Source organism: Mobula hypostoma, chromosome 2 (assembly GCF_963921235.1).
Source record: "Mobula hypostoma chromosome 2, sMobHyp1.1, whole genome shotgun sequence".
NCBI classification, from domain to species: Eukaryota; Metazoa; Chordata; class Chondrichthyes; order Myliobatiformes; family Myliobatidae; genus Mobula; species Mobula hypostoma.
The window spans coordinates 133,667,803-133,690,175 of NC_086098.1; the positions used below are offsets into that span (position 1 = coordinate 133,667,803).

At 43.3% G+C, this 22,373-nt stretch overlaps 1 protein-coding gene across 2 annotated transcripts in view; it reads right to left on the reverse strand.

The window, feature by feature from the left end:
- Positions 1-510: 510 nt before the first annotated feature.
- LOC134359483 (myelin and lymphocyte protein-like) overlaps positions 511-22,373 on the reverse strand; it is a 33,263-nt gene continuing 11,400 nt past the window's right edge. Inside the window, exons 4-5 of one of the 2 annotated variants that reach the window (XM_063072807.1) lie at positions 3,641-3,763; positions 511-1,788 (exon numbers count right to left, since the gene is read on the reverse strand). In XM_063072807.1, the coding sequence (XP_062928877.1) occupies positions 1,714-1,788; positions 3,641-3,763 (198 nt within the window). In that variant the 3' untranslated portion in view covers positions 511-1,713. The remainder of the gene's footprint in view (positions 1,789-3,640; positions 3,764-22,373) is intronic. The other variant, XM_063072798.1, reaches the window with a different exon arrangement.

Here is a 22,373-nt window from a genome sequence, read left to right on the forward strand (position 1 = left end):
GTGAATACAGGCATGTACCTGCATTCCAGAATTCCTCAAAGGTTCCCCATAAAACACATTTGTCCTGAGAGAGAGCTCCTGGCTATGTCCCTGAAGGTTCTCTGTCAGAAAGACAGTCAGAAAACCTGAACTAGAAGGGATTCTCCACCCCGCCCTGTGCTCTTTCCCCCTTCTTCAGTGGAAGGTTTCTGTACTAAATTTCTATCCAGCCCCTTATTTTGGAGTAGAGTTCCAGTGCCCCTCTGCCAAACGCAAGATCAAATGACATTCCTCCTGTGGATTATGTGATCGACTGGCATCATGATGTTCTTTCCAATAAGGAGATCTCTCAGGAGGCAGTGAACAGGGTATACAGTTGTGAAAGACTACTGCCGATATTGTGCTGTTGTGCCTGAAAGACCAAGAGAGCTGGCAACTATGAAACTTGAAATGATATTCTAGCAGGGCGGTTTTTAAAAATAGTGTTTGGAAACCCCACGGCAATGTTTCAAAGTAAAAAAAAGGCACAAGGATGAGATGCCGGGCCATGTTTATTTTTTTACTTCTAGTTGCCTTGGAGCTCTCCACACTGGTCAGAAACAGTCTGAGTAGGATGTGTAAGAATGTATTGTTGGAGGCATTGTGCTACCTCACAGTTCTGCTGACTTCAGTTCAAACTGAACCTCCTGGACTCCCTGTGTGGAGTTTTTATGATCTCTGTGTGACTATGTGGATTTGCACCAGATACTCCATTTGTCTTCCATGTCGCAGTGGTGTGTGGAGTGCTAGGTCATCTGCCCATTGCAAGATCATCCTAGATATAGGTGAGAGATCAAATCTGGGGGAGCTGATGGGAAAGTGGGGAGAATCAGTGGAGAACTGGGGTCAATGTGTATTTGATGGTTGTCACAGAGAGTGACAACCACCAACCATCTGGTCTTAGATTTCCACGCCATAGGATACATCCTGGATGTGGAGAGGATGTTTCCTATGGTGGGGGGAGTCTAAGACGAGAGAATGCAGTCTCAGACAAGAGGGTCATCCATTTAGAACAGAGATGAGGAGGAATTTCTTTAGACAGAGAGTAGTGCATCTGTGGAATTTGTTGCCACAGGTGGCTGCGGAGGCCAAGTCATTGGGTATGTTTAAGGCAGAGGTTGATAGATTCTTGATTAGTCAGGGCATGGTGGGATTTGGGGAGAAGGCAGATGACTGGGATGAGAGGGAAATGGATCAGCCATGACAAAATGGCAGAGCAGCCTTGATGGGCCATATGGCCTAATTCTGCTCCTATGTCTTATGGTAGACTCAAGAACCTATTTCCTTGCTGTTTGAATCTATGGGGAAACAGCATTGACAGGACTACGTGGGCCATCACAGACTTAATGGGGCGAACGGCTTCCTGTATTTCATACAAGGATTGAAATTGCACAGGAAATTGTAATGCAATTACACTTCATCACCCTCAAGTCAAGTGCTGTAAATTGAGAGATGAGTCAGCTTCTGGCATACTGATTGTCTTCCACTGATTCAACATACAGTATTGATGGGAAAATAGGCCAATGCACTGTATGTTGCTCTAGCAGAGTGGTAGAATCTGACACACAATAAGGTAGGATTAGAGTAAGTGGAGGCTTGCTGGTTGGCAAGGACTGGGAAGACTGAAGAATCTATGTATGTGCTGTGTTATTCTAGGATTCTATGTACTTCCAGCTACCGTGGCCATGAACAGTGTTAAACTGTTTTCCATCTGCTGAATGAAAACACTGCATGAACCACATAGAGCACAGTGGCTGCAAACGCAAATACCTGCAGAGAAAAGAGAAGGGATTTTGTTATTCTCACTCTACATTGCCAATTTTAATCACAATTCAATGTAACTATGATTTATCACATAGCTTTTTAATGAAGTTGTACCCCATGTGTTTCCTCTGTGAGAACAACTTCTGCACTGCTAGCCCCAGTGGAAATTCACCTTTTCTCAGAAAAGCTAAATGTGCGATAATTTTGTTTTACTCACTTTCCATGGGTTCGGTTCCACGCAGCTAAATGTACGGGGTGGGTGCATCTTCACCCCGCCAAGCAAAGGCCAATTTCTCCCACAATCATCGTCTCTTGGGTGTAGAGAGAATTGCAAAAAATTACAGCAAGGAACCCCTGTTCACCTGGACTACCAGTTCTTCAGTCGAAGAATAAGCACTCTATGGGACTTGGACATGACTACTAAAGACAGTATCTATAACATCTCCCTAATTGCCCTTGAGGAGGTGGTGCTGAGCCACATTCTCACTGTGCTACTGTGTTGGAAACTCTCTGAACTTAGATCCAGTGACAATAAAGGAATGGGGATATATTTCCAAGTCACTATGGTGTGTGACTTCAAGGAGAATAGGCAGAAGATGGTGTTCCTTCCACTTCCTATCTTTGTTGTGAGAGTTTGCATTTTCAAGAGCTATTGTTCAAGTCATCAAAAACAAGGATAGAACGTTGAGAGTTTATAAAGCACTGGTGAGGCCATATATGGTGCATTGTGAGCCATTTTGGGCCCCTTATCTTCGAAAGGATGTGCTGAAACTGCAGAGGGTTCAAAGGAGGATCACAAAAATAATTCCAGGATTGAACGGTTTGTCATATGAAGAGTGTTTGATGACTCTGGGCTAGTATTTACTAAAATTTAGAAGAATGAGGGGAGACCTGATTGAAACCTATTGAATGGAGAGGATGCTTCCTATGGTGGGAGAGTCTAAGACCAGAGGACACAGCCTCAGAATAGAAGGACATCATTTTAGAATGGAGATGAGGAGGAATTTCTTTAATCAGAGAATGGTGAATCTGTGGAATTCTTTGCCACCAGCAGTTGTGAAGGCCAAGTGTTTATGTATATTTAAGGCAGAGGTTGATAGATACTTGATTGGTCAAGGCATGAAGGATACGGGGAGAAGGTAGGAGATTGGGGCTGAGAGGAAAATTGGACCAGCCATGATGAAATGGGTGTCTCGATGCGCTGAATGGCCTATTTCTGCTCCTAAGTCTTATGGTCCTACCTCAGCAAGTTTTGGAAGCTTCTTAAGTGTCATTGAAGCTATGCTCATCTTTGTCTCATCTTTGTCTCATCTCTGTCTTTTCCCTGTTTTGATGGAAGTTCATCGAGCCAAAATATTAATGATAAAATACAGATGATGATAGGACTAATCTCATAATGCCTGGTCTGCTGAATGGCTCCAGCACCTTCATTTTATTTCAGATTTCCAAACCTTCAACTAAATTGCAGGTTAGACCAGGCGGTACAGCACAGACCCCACATGCACACACATAGAAGTGTGGACGTACAAACACAGACCTCTATTTACACTTTGACCACATGCAGACACACGATGAACACACGCAGAGATGAGGGACGTTTGGAATTATTCCAGATAGCAGCAGCTATCCTTTCCCTGGTTTCCCCATTACACAAGGCATTTCCAAGTGTAACATCTGTACTAAAAACAAGGCCTTGATTTTCTGATAGTCAGCTGCAGAACAGCACACCTAAAATGAGCATTCTTCTATCAGAGTAGTATCCCAAACTTCTATGAATGTGTGTATCAAAGTAAGATTTGAGAAGATTGACAGGAACAGTCAACACTGCAACTTTTTATGTAAAGGAGTGTTTTGTTACCGTGGATGCAATATCAATTTTGTATATGGATCCAGATTTGTCCACCACACGTACGGCAGTATTAGCCTGCAGGACTGCAGCACTGAGGTAGAAAACAGATGAAATCCCATGGTAGGCAGCATCCTATTGAAAGAAATAGGGAAAAGTTTGAACCTTTAAAAATCTCAATGCGATCTCAACATAATCTCTCAGTCTGGGGAAGAATTATTTTTACTATGGATTGCTGATGAGCAAGAACCTCAACCCGTTCTCAACGTGAGATACTTACCTGATGTTAAATGTTGTGTCAAGCAGAGCTATACATAAAACCATACCATCTGGGAGCAGAACTTGCCCCATTGAGTCTGCTCCACCATTTCATCATGGCAGATCCATTTGCCTCTCATCCCCCTATTTCCTGCCTTCTCCCCATAACCCTTGATGCCCTGATTAATTTAGAATCTATCAGCCTCTCCCTTAAATGACTTGGCCTGCACAGCCACTTGTTGCAACATTACGTGTGGTGGAGAGCATTCTGACTGGTGCTTTACAGCCTGGTATGGAGACTCCAATTGCAAGAGGCTGCAGACTGTTATAAATTCAGTCAGATGATAAGCAAGGCTTTGGGCCTACTCTGGGCCGCCCCGGGTTTGGATCTGAGGACTCAGTTTCGGTTTGGAATGTTGTTGTTCTTTTCAATTGTTTGTATGATTCGTGTTTTTTTTTCTCTTGCGCACCAAGTGTTGGTTTTTTATCTTCATTTTTATTATTATTTCCTTTAATTCAGTTCTTTTGGGTTTCTTGCTTTGAGGCTACCTATGACCAAACAAATCTCAAAGTTCTATAATTTATACATTCTTTGATAACAAATGTACTTTGAATCTTGAACCTTTATGGTGAGTTAGCACAGCCCTCCCCACCATTGAGGACAGATTCAAGAGGCAGCACCCTTACAGAGGACCCCCATCACCCAGGACATGCCTTCTTCTCATTACTACCATCAGGGTGGAGATACTGGAGCCTGAAGACTCAAATTCAATGATCTAGGAACAGCTTCTTCTCATCCATCTGGTTTCTGAATAGCCTATTAACACTGCCTTGTTATTCTTTCTTTTTTGCACTACTTATTTATTTTGCAAAACAACACATTTTACATCTTCTAAGTTAGTGATCATACATTTAATTCTGATTCTAATATGCCAACTTTGATCTGTATGTGGGTTTGTTCGTACAGAGAGATGTTCATGTGCTGAGTGAGTGGACAGATGGAGAATGTGAGGTCATCTACTTTGGTGAAAATAACAGAAAAAGAGTTTTTTTTAAATTAGAAGTTGAGAAAGTGGGTAGTGTTGATGTTCTAAGGGACCAGTGTCTGCTTGTACATTGAAAATCAAACTGCAGGTGCAGTAGATGATTTGGATGGTAAACATTATGTTGGCCTTTATTAAAAGGTTTACTAACATGGACAAGGATGTCTTATTTGCGATGCATAGGGTCTTTGTGAGACCATTCCTGGGATACTGTGGGCAGTTTTGCTTTCCTTACTGGAGGAAATGTGTTTGCCGTAAAAGGATTGGATTGGAGACACGGTTGAAATCTGAAGCAAGAAGAGAAGTAAAACACATTGCAGGAGGAACACAGCAAATCAGACAGTATCTATGGGGAAATGAGCAGTCGACATTGCGGGATGAGACTCTTCATCTGCACTGGGAGACAAAAGAGGAGATAGCCAGTAAAAAGGGACAAGGGGAAGGGGTGGAGCAAGAGCTGGCAGGTGATAGGTGGGTCTAGGGAAGGTGGATAGGCGGGAATAACAGAAGTGTGGATCGAGGCTGTGAGGTGATAGATCGAGGTGGCCAAAGGCTACAGATGATGGAATCTGATCAGAAAGGTAGGTGGAGCATGGAACTAAATAAGGAAGGAGGGGAAGACGGCCCAGTGGGAGGAGTGTGTGGGAAAAGGGCAGATGAATGGATGGTGTGAGGAAAGAAACAAAGTGATGGTTGGTAGATTCTAAGACCATTAGCCATAGGAGCAAAATGAGGCCACTCGTCCCATTGAGTCTGCTCTACCAAGCATGTCTGATTTATTACCCCTCTCAACCCCATTCTTCTGCCTTCTCACCAAAACCTATGAAGCCCTTACTAAGCAAGAACCTTTCAGCCTCTGCTTTAAATATACCCAATGATTTGGTTCCCACAGCTGTCTGTGGCAATGAATTCCACACATTCACCATTCTCTGGCTAAAGAAATCCCTCCTTATCCCTTTACTAAAGAGATGTCCTTATATTCTAAGGTCATGCTCTCTGGTCCTAGACTCACCTGCTGTAGGAAACATCATCTGGACATCAACTCTGGCTAGGACCTTTCAATATTCAAGAGGTTTCAATGAGATCTCCCCTCATTCTTTTAAACTCCATCGAGTACAGGCCCAGAACTATCAAATGCTCCTCATATGTTAACCCTTTCATTCCCAGGATCTTTATCATGAAACTTCTCTGAACCCTCTCCAATCCCAGCATATCCTTTCTTAGATAAGGGGCACAAAATTCATAACATTACTCCAACTGCGGGCTGACTAATGCCTTATAAAGCCTCAGCATTACATCATTGCTCTTATATTCTAGTCCTCTTGAAATGAATGCCAACATTGTATTTGCTTTCTTTACCACCTACGCAACCTGCAAGTTAACCTTTGGAGAATCCTGCACGAGGACTCTCAAGTCCTTTTGCACTTCTGAGTTCTGATTTTTATCTCCGTTTCGAAAATAGTATTTGTCTTTATTCCTTCTACCAAAGTGCATGACCATACACATCCCTACACTATATTCCATCTGACCCTTCTTTGCCCAGTCTCTTAATCTGTCTAAGCCCTTCTGCAATCTCCCTGTTTCCTCAACACTACTTGCCCCTCCACCTTTTTTCATATCATCCACAAACTTGGCCTCAAAGCCATTAATTCCGTCATCCAAATCATTGACATGTGATATGAAAAGGAGCAGAACCAACACCGATCCCTGCAGAACACCACTAGTCATCAGCAGCCAACTAGAGAAGGCTCCTCTTATTCCCACTCTCACCTCCTGCCAATCAGCCAATGCTCTATCCATGCTAGCATCCTTCCTGTAACGCCACAGATTCTTATCCTGTTTAGCAGTCTCCTGAGTGACACCTTGTCAAAGGCCTTCTGAAAATCTAAATAAACAATATCTGCTGACTCTCCTTTGTCTATCCTGCTTGTTATTTCCTAAAAGAATTTCAACAGATTTATCAGGCAAGATTTCCTGTAACAGAAACCATGCTGATTTCAGCCTATTTCATCATGTGTCTCCAATTACCCTGAAACCTCATCCTGAATAATGGATTCCAATATCCTCCTAACAACTAAAGTCATACTAACTGAGCTATAATTTTTCCTCTTTTGCCTGCACCTGATCTTCAAGAATAGAGTGACATTTTCAAATTTCCAGTCCTCTGGAACTATTCAAGAACCTAGTGATAAGAGGGAAAGAGAAAGGATTCACTAGTCTGATTCCAGATGGCACATTCCCCATACAAAAAGTGATTGAGATTTTGTTTTCTTTAGTATGTAGAAGAGTGAGAGATTTCATCAGATTTTCCAAATTACCTGAAGGAGTTTGACAAGCCAGATGTAGGGAGGATTTGCCTAACTCTCAATGAGTAGTCCCAATAAATTGGCCAATTTGTGATTTTGGATTATTATTGTCACATGTGTGAAGTACATTGAAAACTTTGTTTTACAGACCAACTATATAAACCATTGCAATACATCGGTGCATTGAGGTTTTACAAAGGAACACAATAATACAATGCAGAATAAAGTGTTGCAGTACAGAGAAAATACAGTGCAGGCAGACAATAAGGTACAAGGCCATTGTGAGGTTGATCGTGAGGTCAATTGTCCACTTTATCATACTGGGGCATTACTTAGAGGGTTAGAAGCTGTCCTTGAGCCTGGTAGTACCAGCTTTCAGGTTTTAGTATCTTCTGCCAGCTTTCAGAAGTACTGCCAGAGAAAAAGGCTCTTTAGGATTAAGATCAGAAAAAAACATTCTTCACCTGAAGGGTAATATCAATGGATTTTTGAATATTAAGAGAATATCAGTAGAAATGTGGATAGTGCTGGAAAGGGGGACTGATATAGAAGATAAGCTACAATCTTGATGTATGATGGAATAAGTTTGAAGGACTAGGCAACCCACTTCTGCTCCTAATTCTTAGGTTCTTATTACCAACAGTAACTTATCTTTAAGCCTTAATAACAGAGGGAGTTTGGGTGAAAGTTCACCAGACAAATTTAGAACATTCATTCATTCATCTATCTATCTATTTATCTCGCAGAGTAGGCCCTTCTGAGCCTTCGAGCTGCACTGCCGCAGCAATCTCCAATCACGGGACAACTTACAATGACAAATGAACTTCCTAACCGGTACATCTTTGGACTGTGGGAGGAAACTGGAGCACCCGGAGGAAACCCATGTGGTCATGGGGAGAATGTACAAACTCCTTACAGGCGGCGGTGGGAATTGAACCTGGGTGGCTTGTACTGTAAAGCATTGTGCTAACCAATACGCTACCGTGCCATCTTATTCATTGATAGGTGAAAGCTAGGTTAGTGACATGGATTATAGATGTGTTAGTGAACCACAGAATATACAAAAAAAAACAAGAGAGAACACTTCAAATAGAATCAGAGGAAGGAACGACGGTAAAGAGACCAAACTGAATGTTCTTTTTCGGAATGCATCATGCATACATCTCAAGAATGAAAGCACAGTGGTGCTTCACAGCTCCTGTGACCCAGGTTCAATCCTGGGCTCCAATTCTCAGTATAGATTTCGCACATTCTCCCTCTGCATAGGTTCCTCCAACTTTTCAAACACAAGCAGGTTGGTTGGTTGAATAGACAAGATAAATTTCCCTCACTGTGGTAGAATGGGAGGGGAGTTGATGAGAATGCTGGAACCAATGGTTTAGATGAGGGGGTCCCAACCTTTTTATGCCATGGACCCTTACCATTATCTGTGGGGTCTATGGGTCTGAGGCTGGGAACCCTTGGTCTAAATGGAGCTTGATGGTTGGCATTAACTCAATCAGCTGAAAGATCTGCTTTCATTCTCTATGATTTAAGATTGAAGATTGTTTCGTGCATTGTCCTGCACTCAAGTGTAAGGAGTACAAAATACTCCAGCCCTGATGTAGCACACAAAGAAAAATGCAAAAGGTGAAGAATACAATAATAATAATAACAATAAATATAAATACATAAGATAGTTTATATGTATAGATTGATTGTATGTCCTTAAACTGACACTAGACTGTATATAAGGTAACTGATGGGAAATAATAAAGTAGAGGTGGAGTTAGTGGATGGTGATTTTGATTAGTCCTAACGCTTGGGAACAGTATTTGAGTCTGGTGTTCCTGGTGAGGTTGCTACGTGGCCTCCTCCCTGATGGGAGTGGGATAAGCAGTCCATGAGTAGGGTGTGTGGGATCCTACATGATGTTCTTGACCTTTTCCAGCACCTTTCTGTATACATGTCCTTTAAAGCATGTTGGTAGGTACCACTGGTGCTTTGGGTGGTTTTGACTGCCCGTTGTAGAGCCTTCCTGTCCACTGCAGTACAGTTTCTCTACCAAGTAGCGATGCAGCTTGTAAGGACTCTCTCTACTGCTCATCTGTAGAATGACGTGAGTATGGATGTGGAAACCTCAGCTCTCTTCATCCTCCTCAGAAAGTAGAGGCATTGCCTGTGGAGGATATCTTCTGGGACCATGACAGATTGTGTGTGATGTGCACTCACAGGAGTTTGAAACTGCTTGCAGTTTCCACAACTATGCCAACAATAAAAAGTGGGGTGTGAGTAGTGCAACTTCAATGATCAGCTCCTTTGTCTTGTTGTCATTGAGGAAGAGGTTACGTGTCTGACACTGGGCCTTGAGCTCTTCCACCTCCTCTCTGTAAGACGTCTCATCATTGCTGGTGATGAGCCCTACTACTGTCGTGTCATCGACAAACTCGATGATGTGATTGATCAGGCGTTTGACTGTGCCGTGATGTGTAAGAAGAGTGCTCAGTAATGGGTTCAGCACACAGCCGGGGGAGAGGGGCACCTGTGTTGATGATGATGGGGAGGGAGGAGCAGTTGTGTATCCTGACTATCTGATGCCTGTTTATTAGGAAGCCCAACACCTATTTGCACAATAGTGTACTTAGACCAAGGAGTGGGAGTTTGTTCACCAAGGTCTGTGGAACAATAGTGTTGAATGCTGACTGAAATCCAGAAACAGCATTCTGACTTAAGTGTCCTTGTTTCCTAGGTGTGTCAGGGCCTCGTGCTTGATAAATAGAAATAAATAGGTACAATCCAGATAGCCAATGGCAAAGTGACCAAGTCTGGGAATTAAACATTCCTCTTTTAGAAAAAAATGAGTAAAGTGGCAAAGGAGTCACAGCCCTGATAACCAATTGGACAGGGAGTGTTTTGTCTCCGGTCTATTCCAGGGTTGGCCAGCAGGGGCAGACATTGTTCACTAAGCGTGAATATTGACTGCACATGTTCCCAATTAACATGTGTGTATTTAAACCCTGCTCCCCAAAATTTACTTTGCTCAGTCTTAAAGTGTGATCTTGTAAGTAGTAAGAGCCTCTGGGATTGTTTGAGGTTTTTTTTGGTCTGCTTACAGTCTGTCAATTCTGGATGTTATTTGTGCATCAACACCCTGGATTACTGAATTTGTGTTTGGATTACTGCATTCTTGAGTTGGACTAGTTACCTGTTTTTGCCCTTCTTGGCTAAAAGAAAGTAAAGCTTGCCTTTGAATTTACACATCAACTCCTGTCTGCATGCTAGTTTCTGCAATTTGGGGTTCACTCCAGTCCTCGTAGTACAGTGGTAAGTGTGGGACTTTCAACATAGACCTGAGTTTGATTCCCAATCAGGCCATTTCCCTTAGAGAGAGAAAACATCTCATCTGAGAAATAAAGCATCTTTTTAGTTGGGGTGAAATTACGAAAAAGCAAGGTGCAGTAAGCATTGACAGCTTTTACTTACAGACCATCATACACTGCTGGGAATGCAGGGAAGAGTACAAGTTATGAAATTAGGACCAGATATGGCAAGGGTAGAGTACTAACTGGAAAGATTTTAATCCACCATGCTGATTAGGGTTACCCAGCATGGGGAATCCTAATCAGGATTGTGCTTGATGAATTAAAGTTGAATCTCCTTTTGTTATGTGCTGTATCATAGGACATGGGTATTCCTGGTCCCATGACTATGATTTTTCTTGGCAAACTCTTCTTACAGAAGTTGTTTGCCTTCTGGGAAGTGTATTTACAAGGTGGATAGGCCCAGCCATTATCAATACTCTTTAGAGATTGTCTACTTGGTGTCAGTGATCACATAACCAGGAAGTGTGCTATGGACCAGCTGCTCATAAGACCATCCTCCACCTGCTCCCACATCTTCACGTGACCCTGATCGGGGGGGGGGGGGTGCTAATCAGGTGCTACACCTTGCCCAAGGATGACCTGCAGGCTAGCAGAGGAAAGGAGATGTATCTTCACCCTATTGGAGTGTATGAGGTGTTTTCTTCATCACTGTGTGAACCCAACCAGAAAGCAGGCTATTTTAGATCAGCGAGAATGGGTGAATGAATAACTTGGTGGTTAAAAGGCTTTTAAGAAAAGGTAATTTTTTTTTAAGCTTGTTGATGAGTTAGTTCATTCTGAAACTCACTTACTATGACACAGAAGAAGATCGCAAGGTCCACACAGGTTCTAAGCTGAGCAATCTGGTTAGTCCCATTTCCTCATCCTAGTTTTCCTATACACCTACAACTTATTCTTTATCATATGCCCATCATCTCTTGTTTGAATTGTTACCACTTATTTCAACTAATGATAATTTACGAAGGCCAATTAACCTATTGTAGTGGGATGGGGAAGGAAATGTACAAATTCCACCCAGGCCCCTGGATCCGAATCCATCAGCACAGGAGCACCACAGGGATGTTCTACTCACTTTACACCTATGACTGTGTGGCTAAGTACAGCTCCAACACCATATTCAAGTTTGCTGATGACGCCACTGTTGTGGGTCATATCAAATGTGATGAATCAGCACACAGGAGGGAGATTGAAGATTTGGCTGAGTGGTGTCATAACAATAACCCCTCACTCAATGTCAGCAAGACCAAGGAACTGAGTGTAGACTTCAGGAGAGAGAAACCAAAGGTCCATGAGCCAGTCCTCATCGGAGGATCAGAGATGGTGAGGGTTAGCAACTTTAAATTCCTGGGTTTTACTATTTCAGAGGATCTGTCCTGAACCCAGCATGTAAGTGCAATTGCAAAGAAAACACAGTAGCACCTCTACTTTCTTGGGAGTCTGCAGATGTTCAGCATGATAACTTTGAAAAATTTCTATAGATGTGTAGCGGAGAGTATACTGACTGGCTGTATCATGACCTGGTATAGGAACACCAATGCCTTTTAAATGGAAAATCCTACAAAAGGTAATGGATTTAGCCCTGTACATTACAGGCAAAGCCCTTCCAACCATTGAGCATATCTACATGAAATGTTTTTGCAGGAAAGCAGCATCCATCTTCAGAGATCACCACCACCCAATCCAAGCTCGTTTCTCACTGCTGCCAGTGGGTAGAAGGTACAACAGCCTCAGGACTTGCACCACCAGGTTCAAGAACAGTTACTACCCCTCAACCATCAGGCTCTTGAACAAAAGGGGATAAATACACTCATTTGCCCATCCATTGAGAAGTTCCCACAACCAAAGATCTCACTTTAAGGACTCTTCATCTCACTATCTTATGTTCTTGTTATTTATTTATTTACATTTGCACACTTTGTTGTCCTCTGCACTCTGATTGATCTTTTATTGATCTTGTTATAGTTGCTATTCTGTAAAGTTGCTGAATATGCCCCCAGAAAAATGAAACTCAGTTGTAAATGGTGACATTTATGTACTTGGATAATAAATTTACTTCGAACTTTGAAATCCTGGGATCTAAAATTAAGAGTCTTAAATTAAAAGAAGGCAAATATAAGGACCTGAGGTGATGTTGGGAAAGTCCAGAACGAGGGGTCACAGTTTGAGGATAAAGAGGAAGCCTTTTAGGACCGAGATGAGGAAAAACTTCTTCACACAGAGAGTGGTGAATCTGTGGAATTCTCTGCCACAGGAAACAGTTGAGGCCAGTTCATTGGCTATATTTAAGAGGGAGTTAGATATGGCCCTTGTGGCTAAAGGGATCAGGGGGTATGGAGGAAAGGCAGGTACAGGGTTCTGAGTTGGATGATCAGCCATGATCATACTGAATGGCGGTGCAGGCTCGAAGGGCCGAATGGCCTACTCCTGCCCTTATTTTCTATGTTTCTATCTGAACAAGAGACCGATACTGGAATCTGGAGCAACAATCAATCTGCTGGAGGAAGTTAGTAGCACAGATAGGAGGGAAGGAATGGTGATGTTTCAGGTCGAAACCTGAGGCAGGGCTTCAGCCTCAAAAGGTGACAATTCCTTTCTTCCCACAGATGCTGTTCAACCATCTAACTTCCCTTTGCTGTTTGCTTGTTACTCCTGGGGCACGTGCTGGGGCATGAGATTGGAGAGTAACAGGTGAAGAATTGTCAATTGACAAGCAACTGCTAACAACAAGGAGTTGGTGCATCATGTCCCTTAAGGCAAAAAAAATCCAACAGGAAAGATGATCCAACTATGGTAAAGATGAGAAATTTAAAAACAGTATTCAAAGAAAAGAAAAGGCTTATAATGCTGTCAATAAGGCCAAGGTCTGAAAACTCAGTATTAAGCAAAAGAGAACTGAGCAACTGCTAAGGGAGAAATATAAAAACAATGGTAATTGGATTCTTATTGTCACATGTACACAGTGAGAAACTTTGTTTTGCATGCCATCCATACAGATTATTTCACCGCATCAGTACATCAAGGTAGTACAAGGGAAAAGCGATATGCAGAATATACTGGGTCAAGCAGCAGCTGTAGGAGGAAAGAAATGATCAACATTTCCACTTGCAGGTCACGAACCTTGCACTTTATTTGTGTTCCTGCATTACACTTTCTCTGCACTCCTTGATTTTTACTTTTTATACTTTTATCTATTTGTGTATTGATTGATTGGCACCTCCTTCATGCAAAAGGGCTAAATGGGGCAGAATTTGTAGGTGTATCCTGGAAAGGTTCCTAACGCTGTATGTGGACAGGCTGACTAGTAGAGCGGCCGCGTTAGACCTAGTACTATGTAATGAACCTGGTCAACTGACAGATCTCTCATTGGGCAAGCTGACCTTTAGCATAGTCATGGGCAAGGAGGGGAACAGACATTATGGGAAAGTATTTAATTTTGGGTAGGCAACCGACAGGAATTCTGCAGATGCTGGAAATTCAAGCAACACACATAAAAGTTGCTGGTGAACGCAGCAGGCCAGACAGCATCTCTAGGAAGAGGTGCAGTCGACGTTTCAGGCCGAGACCCTTCGTCAGGACTAACTGAAGGAAGAGTGAGTAAGGGATTTAAAAGTGGGAGGGGGAGGGGGAGATCCAAAATGATAGGAGAAGACAGAAGGGGGAAGGATGGAGCCAAGAGCTGGACAGGTGATAGGCAAAAGGGATACGAGAGGATCATGGGACAGGAGGTCCGGGAAGAAAGACGGGGGGGGGGTGACCCAGAGGATGGGCAACGGGTATATTCAGAGGGACAGAGGGAGAAAAAGGAGAGTGAGAGAAAGAATGTGTGTATAAAAATAAGTAACAGATGGGGTACGAGGGGGAGGTGGGGCATTAGCAGAAGTTAGATAAGTCGATGTGTGGCTTCATCTTTACAGTAGAGGAGGCCGTGGATAGACATGTCAGAATGGGAGTGGGATGTGGAGTTAAAATGTGTGGCCACTGGGAGATCCTGCTTTCTCTGGCGGACAGAGTGTAGATGTTCAGCAAAGCAGTCTCCCAGTCTGCGTCGGGTCTCGCCAATATATAAAAGGCCACATCGGGAGCACCGGACGCAGTATATTACCCCAGCCGACTCACAGGTGAAGTGTTGCCTCACCTGGAAGGACTGTTTGGGGCCCTGAATGGTGGTAAGGGAGGAGGTGTAAGGGCATGTGTAGCACTTGTTCCGCTTACACGGATAAGTGCCAGGAGGGAGATCAATGGGGAGGGATGGGGGGGACGAATGGACAAGGGAGTTGCGTAGGGAGCGATCCCTGCGGAATGCAGAGAGAGGGGGGAGGGAAAGATGTGCTTAGTGGTGGGATCCCGTTGGAGGTATACCCCTTGCCCATCCTCAGGGCCCCCCCCCCTTGTCTTTCTTCCCAGACCTCCTGTCCCATGATCCTCTCGTATCCTTTTTGCCTATCACCTATCCAGCTCTTGGCTCCATCCCTCCCCCTCCTGTCTTCTTCTATCATTTTGGATCTCCCCCTCCCCCTCCAACTTTCAAATCCCTTACTCACTCTTCCTTCGGTTAGTCCTGACGAAGGGTCTCGGCCTGAAACGTCGACTGCACCTCTTCCTAGAGATGCTGCCTGGCTTGCTGCGTTCACCAGCAACTTTTATGTGTGTTGCGTTAATTTTGGGTAGGGATAATTATGATGGTATTAGGCAGGAACTTGGGAGTGTACATTGGGAGTAGATATTCTCAGTGAAATGCACAATTGAAATGTGGAAGTGGTTTAAGGAACACCTGCATGGGTTTCTGGTTTGTCCCATTGAGGAAGGAAAAGAATGGGAGGGTGAAGGAACTGTGATTGACAACAGATGGGGAATATCTAATCAAGAGGAAGAAGGAAGGATACTTCCTCTTGATTAAATTTCCCCCATCTCTAAAGGTTTAGGCAGCAAAAAAGGGTTTTTGAGAATTATAAGGTATCCAGGAAGGAGCCTAAGAAGGGACCCAGGAAAGCTAGAAGGGGACACAAGGAGGCCTTGGCTTGGGGTTTTCCTAATCCTACTTGCCTTCTACACATACATGAAGATCAGGAGATTGGCCAGAATGAGGATAGGACGGCTCAGAGGCAAAGGGGGAAACATGTGCCTGAAGGCAGAGAAGGTAGGGGAGGTCCTTAATGAATACTTTTCTTCAGTGTTTCACCAGTAAGAGGGACCTCGACAAATGTGAGTTCACTGTAGAACAAGGTAATGTACTGGAGCATGTTGAAGTTAAGAAAGAGAGAATATTGGAACTTTTGAAAAACCTTGGGGTGGATAAGTCCCTGGACCTAGACATGTACGCTTGATTGCTCCATGAAACAAGGGGAGAGATTCCTGGGTCATTGACAATGATATTTGCACCCTCACTGGTCACAGGAGAGGTACCAAAGGATTGGAGGATGGCAAATATTGTTCCTTTGACCATAATACCAGAAGATATCAGGGAAAAATTGGGGCACTCAGCTCATCAAGTATGGCTGACTTATTATCCCTCTCAACTCCATTCTCCTGCCTTCACCAAGTAACTTTTGACACCCTGACTAACTAAGAGCCTATCAACCTCTGCTTTAAATACACTCAATGACTTGGCCTCCACAGCCGTCTGTGGGGCAATGAATTCCACAGATTCACCACCCTCTGGTTAAAGAAATTCCTTCTTTTCTCTGTTTTAAATGGACATCCCTCTATTCTGAGGCTGTGCTTTCTGGTCCAAGACTCACCCACTATAGGAAGCATTTCTTCTTATCCACTCTATCTAAGCCTTTCAATATTCAATAGGTTTCAATGAGATCCCCACTCATTCTTCTAAACTCCAGTGATTACAGAACCAGAGTTATCAAACGGTCCTTGTACATTAACCCTTTCATTCCTAGAACCATTCTCGTGAACCTCCTCTGGACCCTCTCCAATGCCAAACAACCTTTTCTTAGATAAGGGGCCCAAAGTTACCCACAGTACTCCAAGTGTGGTCTGACCAATGCCTTATAAAACTTTAGCATAACATCCTTGCTCTTATACCCTAGTCTTCTTGAAATGAATGCTAACCTTTCATTTGCCTTCCTTAACACCAACTCAACCTGCAAGTTAACTTTAGGGAATCCTGCACGAGGACTTCCAAGTCCCTTTGTACCTCTGATTTTTGAGTTTTCTCCCCATTTAGAAATAAGTCTATGCCTTTATTCCTTCAAACAAAGTGCATCGCCATACACTTGCCTGCACTATATTAATCTGCCATCTATTTGCCCATTCTCCCCATCTGTTTAACTCCTTCTGCAGATTCTCTGCTTCCTCAATGCTACCTGCTCCTCCTCCTATCTTCATATCGTACCCAAACCTGGCCACAAAGCCATCAATTCCTTCATTCAAATAATTGACAAAAAAACCCGAAAAGAAGTGGTCCCAACAGCCACCCCTGTGAAACACCACTAGTCTCTAGCAGCCAATCAAAATAGGCACACCTTATTCCCACTCTTCGCCTCCTGCCAATCCTTCCATACGTGCTAGTGCCTTTCCTATAATACCATAGGCTCCTATCTTGTGTAGCAGTCTCATGTGTGGTCGCTTATCAAAGGCCTTCTGAAAATCCAAGTAAACAGCATCCAATCTCCTTTGGCTGCCTGTTATTTACTCAAAGAATTCCAACAGATTTGTCAGGTAAGGTTTCCTCTTAAGAAGACAATGCTAACTTTGGTTTACTTTATCTTGCACCTCCAAGTACCTTGAAACCTTATCCATAATTAAGGACACCAACACATCTCAACCACTGAGGTCAGGCTATCCGGCCTATAATTTCCTTTCTTCTGCCTCCCTCCCTTTTTAAAGAATGAAGTAACATTTGCAATTTTCCAGTGCTCAGGAACAATTCCAGAATCTAGTGATTCTTGAAAGATCACTACCAATGCCTTAACTGCGGCATAGTCCATCTGGTCAAGGTGACTTATCCACCTTCAGACTTTTTAGCTTTCCAAGCTCCTTCTCTTTAGTAACATCAACTACACTCGCTTCTGCCCCCTGACACTCTCAACTTGTGGCATGCTGTTAGAGTCTTCCATGATGAAGACTGAGGAAAATACTTATTAAATTCTCCACCATTTCTTTGTCCTCCATTACTACCTCTCCAGCATCATTTTCCAGCGGTCCAATATCGACTCTTGACTCTCTTTTACTCTATATATCTGAAAAAACTTTTGGTATCCTATTTGATTTATTGGCTAATTTGCCTTGATATTTCATCTTTTCTCTCCTTATGACTTTTCTTAGTTGCCTCCTGTTGGCTTCTAGAAGCTTCCCAATCCTCTAATTTTCCACTAATTTTTGCTATGTTATATGCTCTCTCTTTTGCTTTTATGTTATGCTGTCTTTGACTTCCCTTGTCAGTCACAGTTGCCTCATCCTCCCTTCAGAATAGTTCTTCATCACTGGGATGTATCTATCCTGTGCTTTCTGAATTGCCCCCAGAAACTCCAGTCATTGATCTTCATCCATCAGCCCTGTTAATGTTCTTTTCCAATCAACTTTGGCCATCTCCTTTCTCGTGCCTCTGTAATTCCCTTAACTCCACTGTAATACTGATACATTTGACTTTATCTTCTGCCTCTCAAACTGAAGGGTGAATTCTATCATGTTATGATCACTGCCTCCAAAGGGTCCCATACCTTAAGCTTCCTATTCAAATCTGGTTTATTACACAACACCCAATCCGGAATTGCCATTCCTCTAGTAGGCTCAACCACAAGCTGCTCTAAAAAGCCATCTCGTAAGCATTCGACAAATTCTCTCTTGGGATCAAGCACCAACCTTATTTTCTTAATCTACATGCAACTTGAAGTCCCCCATGACTGTCATAACATTGCCCTTACTACATGTTTTTTTTCCCCATTGGAATTTATATCCCACATCCTGGCTACTGTTTGGGAGCCTGCATATAACTCCTATCAGGGTCTTTTACTCTTGCAGTTTCTTAACTCTACCCACAAGGATTTTACACCTTCTGATCCTCTGTCATCTCTTTCAAAAGATTTGGTTTCATTTTTTTCCCAACAGAGCCATACCACCCCCTCTGTCTACCCATCTGTCCTTCCAATAGACTGTGTATCCTTGGATGTTAACCTCCCAGCTATAATCTTCTTTCAGCCTTGACTCAGTGATGCCCACATCATTATCTGCCAATCTCTGTCTGTGTTATCAGATGATCTACTTTATGCCATATACAGCGTGCATTCAAATATAACACATTCGGTCCTGTATTCATCACCCTTTTTGATTCACTTCAATTCATCCCCCTGACTGCAATATCGCTCCATCCTTGACCATATCACTCCGGTTCCCATTTCTCTGCCAACTTAGTTTAAACCCTCCCCAACAATTTTGTAAACCTGTCCTCAGGCTATTGGTCCCCCTCACGCCCCCCGCCCCCCCCCCCGGTTCCAGTGTAATCTATACTTTTGTACAGTTCATACCTTCCCCAGGAGAGATCCCAGTAATCAATAGAACTGAAAAAATTCCCCCCGCACCTCTTCCTCAGCCACCCATGCATCTGCACTATTATCCTATTCCTGCCCTGACTAGCATGTGGCACTGGGACTAATGCAGAGATGACTACCTTGGCGGTCCTGCTCTTCAGCCTTTTCCCAAACTCCCTATACTCACAGCACAGCTGGTCTTCCCCTTTTCTACCTATGTCATTGGTGTCAATGTGCATGCAACCTCTGGGTGCTCACCCTCCCTCTTGAGAACCTTCTTTAACTGCTCTGAGACGTCTTGGACCCTAGCACCTAGGATGCAACTCATCATTCTGGCTTCTCTTTCATGGCCACAGAATCTGCTGTCCACCTCCTAACTATTGAGTCTCCTATCACCATCGCTCTGCCTGAGTTTTCTCTTCCCTGTTAAGCCTCAGAGCTGGCTACAGTATCACTGGCCTGGCTGCTGCTGTGGTGTCCTGATAGGCCGCCTGTCCCAGCAGTATTCAAAGGGGTATTCAGGTTGTTGAGGTGAATGGTCACCTGTGCTGACTGCTTACTCCGCCTTGCTTCTCCTAGTGGTCACCCATCTACTATCTGAAGCCTACGTCCTGGGTGTGACCACCTCAATAGAAGTGTCATCTATGAAGTCTTCAGCCTCCCGGATGGTCCTGAGTGCATCCAGCTCCAGCTCCAGTTCCTTGACCTTGTCAGTCAGGAGCTGAATTTGTGTGCACTTCCCGCAGATGTAGTCATTGGGGAAGCCATTGGGTACCCTGAAATCCCACATTTCACAGGAGCAGTACTCTACTGTCTGAACTACCATGCTGCCTACACTTGCTATACCTCTAGCTTCTCAAACTTAAGTTCTAGCCTGTGCCTGTTTTTGCCCAAGCCTGTTGAGCCAAAGCCTGACCAACTTACATAATTACTGTTCCACTTAAACCTCGCTTCTTTTTACTGGCCCTTGCTAAATTGCTATTAACCCAAGGGATCTCCTGCTCTGCAGAAAAGTTTCCAACAGGCTCTGCTCACCTTTTGAAACTGGCGCGTAAAGACCACAAGGAACGGTCTCCAACTCACTCTGTGATCTCCTGCTTCACAGCTAAATCCCTGTTCAAGGCTGGTAATAGGGATAAGCCTGGGAATTATAGACCAGTGAGTCTTAAATCAGTGGTGGGCAAACTAATAGGGATGAATCTTAAGGACAGGATTTACAGGCATTTGGATAAGCATAGTCTTAGTAGGGAGTCTGCATGGCATTGTGAGGGGCAGGTTGTGCCTCACGAGCCTGATTGACTTTTTTGAGAAAAAGTTGATGAAGGTAGAACGGTGAATGTGGTGAATATGGATTTTAGTAAGGAACTTCAAAGGTTCCCAATAAAATGCTCATTCAGAAAGTCATGAACAATTGGATCTATGGAAATTTGGCAACATGGATTTGGAACTGGCTCACCCATAGAAAGCAGAGGGTGGCTGTAGATGGGCTATGTTCTGTCTGGAGGTTCACGACTAGTGGTGTTCTGCAGGGATCTGTTCTTGGACCCCTGCTCTTTATATCTGACTTGGACAAAGATGTGGAAGGGTGGGTTAGTAAGTATAAGACGACACAAAGTTTGGTTGTGTTTTGGAAAGTGTTAAAGGTTGTCATAGGTTAAAACTGGACAAAGGATGCTGAGATGGGATGATTCGTGCAAGATAGAGTACAATCCCGAAAAGTGTGAAGTGATGACCTTTCGAAAGTCAAACTTGAAGGCAGAGTACAAGGTTAATGGCAGGATTCTTAGCCGTGTGGAGGAATAGAGAGATCTTGGGGCCTAAGTCCATAGATCTCTTAAAGTTGCCATGCAAATTGATAAGATGGCCCATGGTGTGTTGGCCTTCGTTAGACAGGGGATTGAGTTCAGCCTTTTCCAGTTATCACCTTCTAGCTTCTCACTTCATTCCCTCTTACCATCCCACTTGGCTTCACCTATAAGCTTCCAGTTTGCACTCCACCCCTCCCCCCACCTTCCTATTCTGCCTTGTTTCCATATCCTTTCCAGTCCTGATGAAGGGTCTCGACCTGAAATGTTGGCTATTTATTCATTTCCATAGATGCTGCCTGACCTGTTGTTTCTCCAGCATTGTGTCTGTGTGTGTCTCTGGATTTCCAACATCTGGAGAATCTCTTGTATTTATGGCCTGTAGCCTTCTTTACCTGGACAATCATAGAACAGGCCTCAGGAACTGAAAGGTAGCAAATGTAATTCTTGAATAAAGGAGAGAGAGAGAGAGAGAGAGAGAGAAGAAATGGGGAACTGTGGAATAGATATCATGACGTCACTTGCAGAGAAAGGGTTAGAATTTACAGAGAACTTGGAAGAAAATTGGACTGTAACAAGATGGATTAATGGAAAGGAAATTGTGTCTGACAAGTCTGAAGTTTTGAGGTTGTAACCAGCAGGACATACGAGGAAGAAGTTAATGAATATGGTGCAACTGGAATTTCAGAAGACCTTTGAGGTTATTAAACAGCAGTCCTGCACAGGAATATGGGCTTAAAATACAGGTTTTGATCAATCACTGGTTAATAGTTCTAAAATAGAGAGTGACTTGTTTTCATGCAAGAAAGCCGTAACTAGAATGTTTCAGAGATCAGTGTTGGGACCCTAGACTTTCATAGTTCAAGACAGTGATTTGGATAAATGAACTAAATGAGATGTATCCAACATACACAAAATGCTGGAGGAATTCAACAGGTCAGGCAGCATCCATGGAAATGAACAGTCCTGAAGAAGGGTCTCAGCCCAAAATGTCGACTGTTTATTCATTTCCATCGATGCTGCTGACCTACTGAGTTCTTACAGTATTTTGCTTTGGATTTCCAGCATCTGCAGAATTTCTTGTGTTTGTACTATATTCAAGTTTCCTGATTATCCTGCACTATAGTAGCTGTAAAAGCTTTCCTGCATGCACTCCCTCTCCAACTCTCTCTAAGCCTTTCACATGAGGGCAATTCCATTTAATATTGGGAATTGTGTGCTCCAATTACACTGGGCCTTACCAAGACCATGGTTGACATATCATGTATATATCTGGCTTTCCTGTCTCTGGAAGGCTATACATACAGGGAAAGTGTGAGATTAGGAAATGAAATACAAACCCCCAGGAATAATTCCCCTTCACTATTATGTTTGCTGTCCTTTTTAGCTCCTATACTAGTAAAATTCCTCTTTGAATATGGTAATCTTTCAAATTTCTCTGTAAAGAATCCATAAAGGAGGACAATAAAGTTTAAAGTGAACTGGTAATGG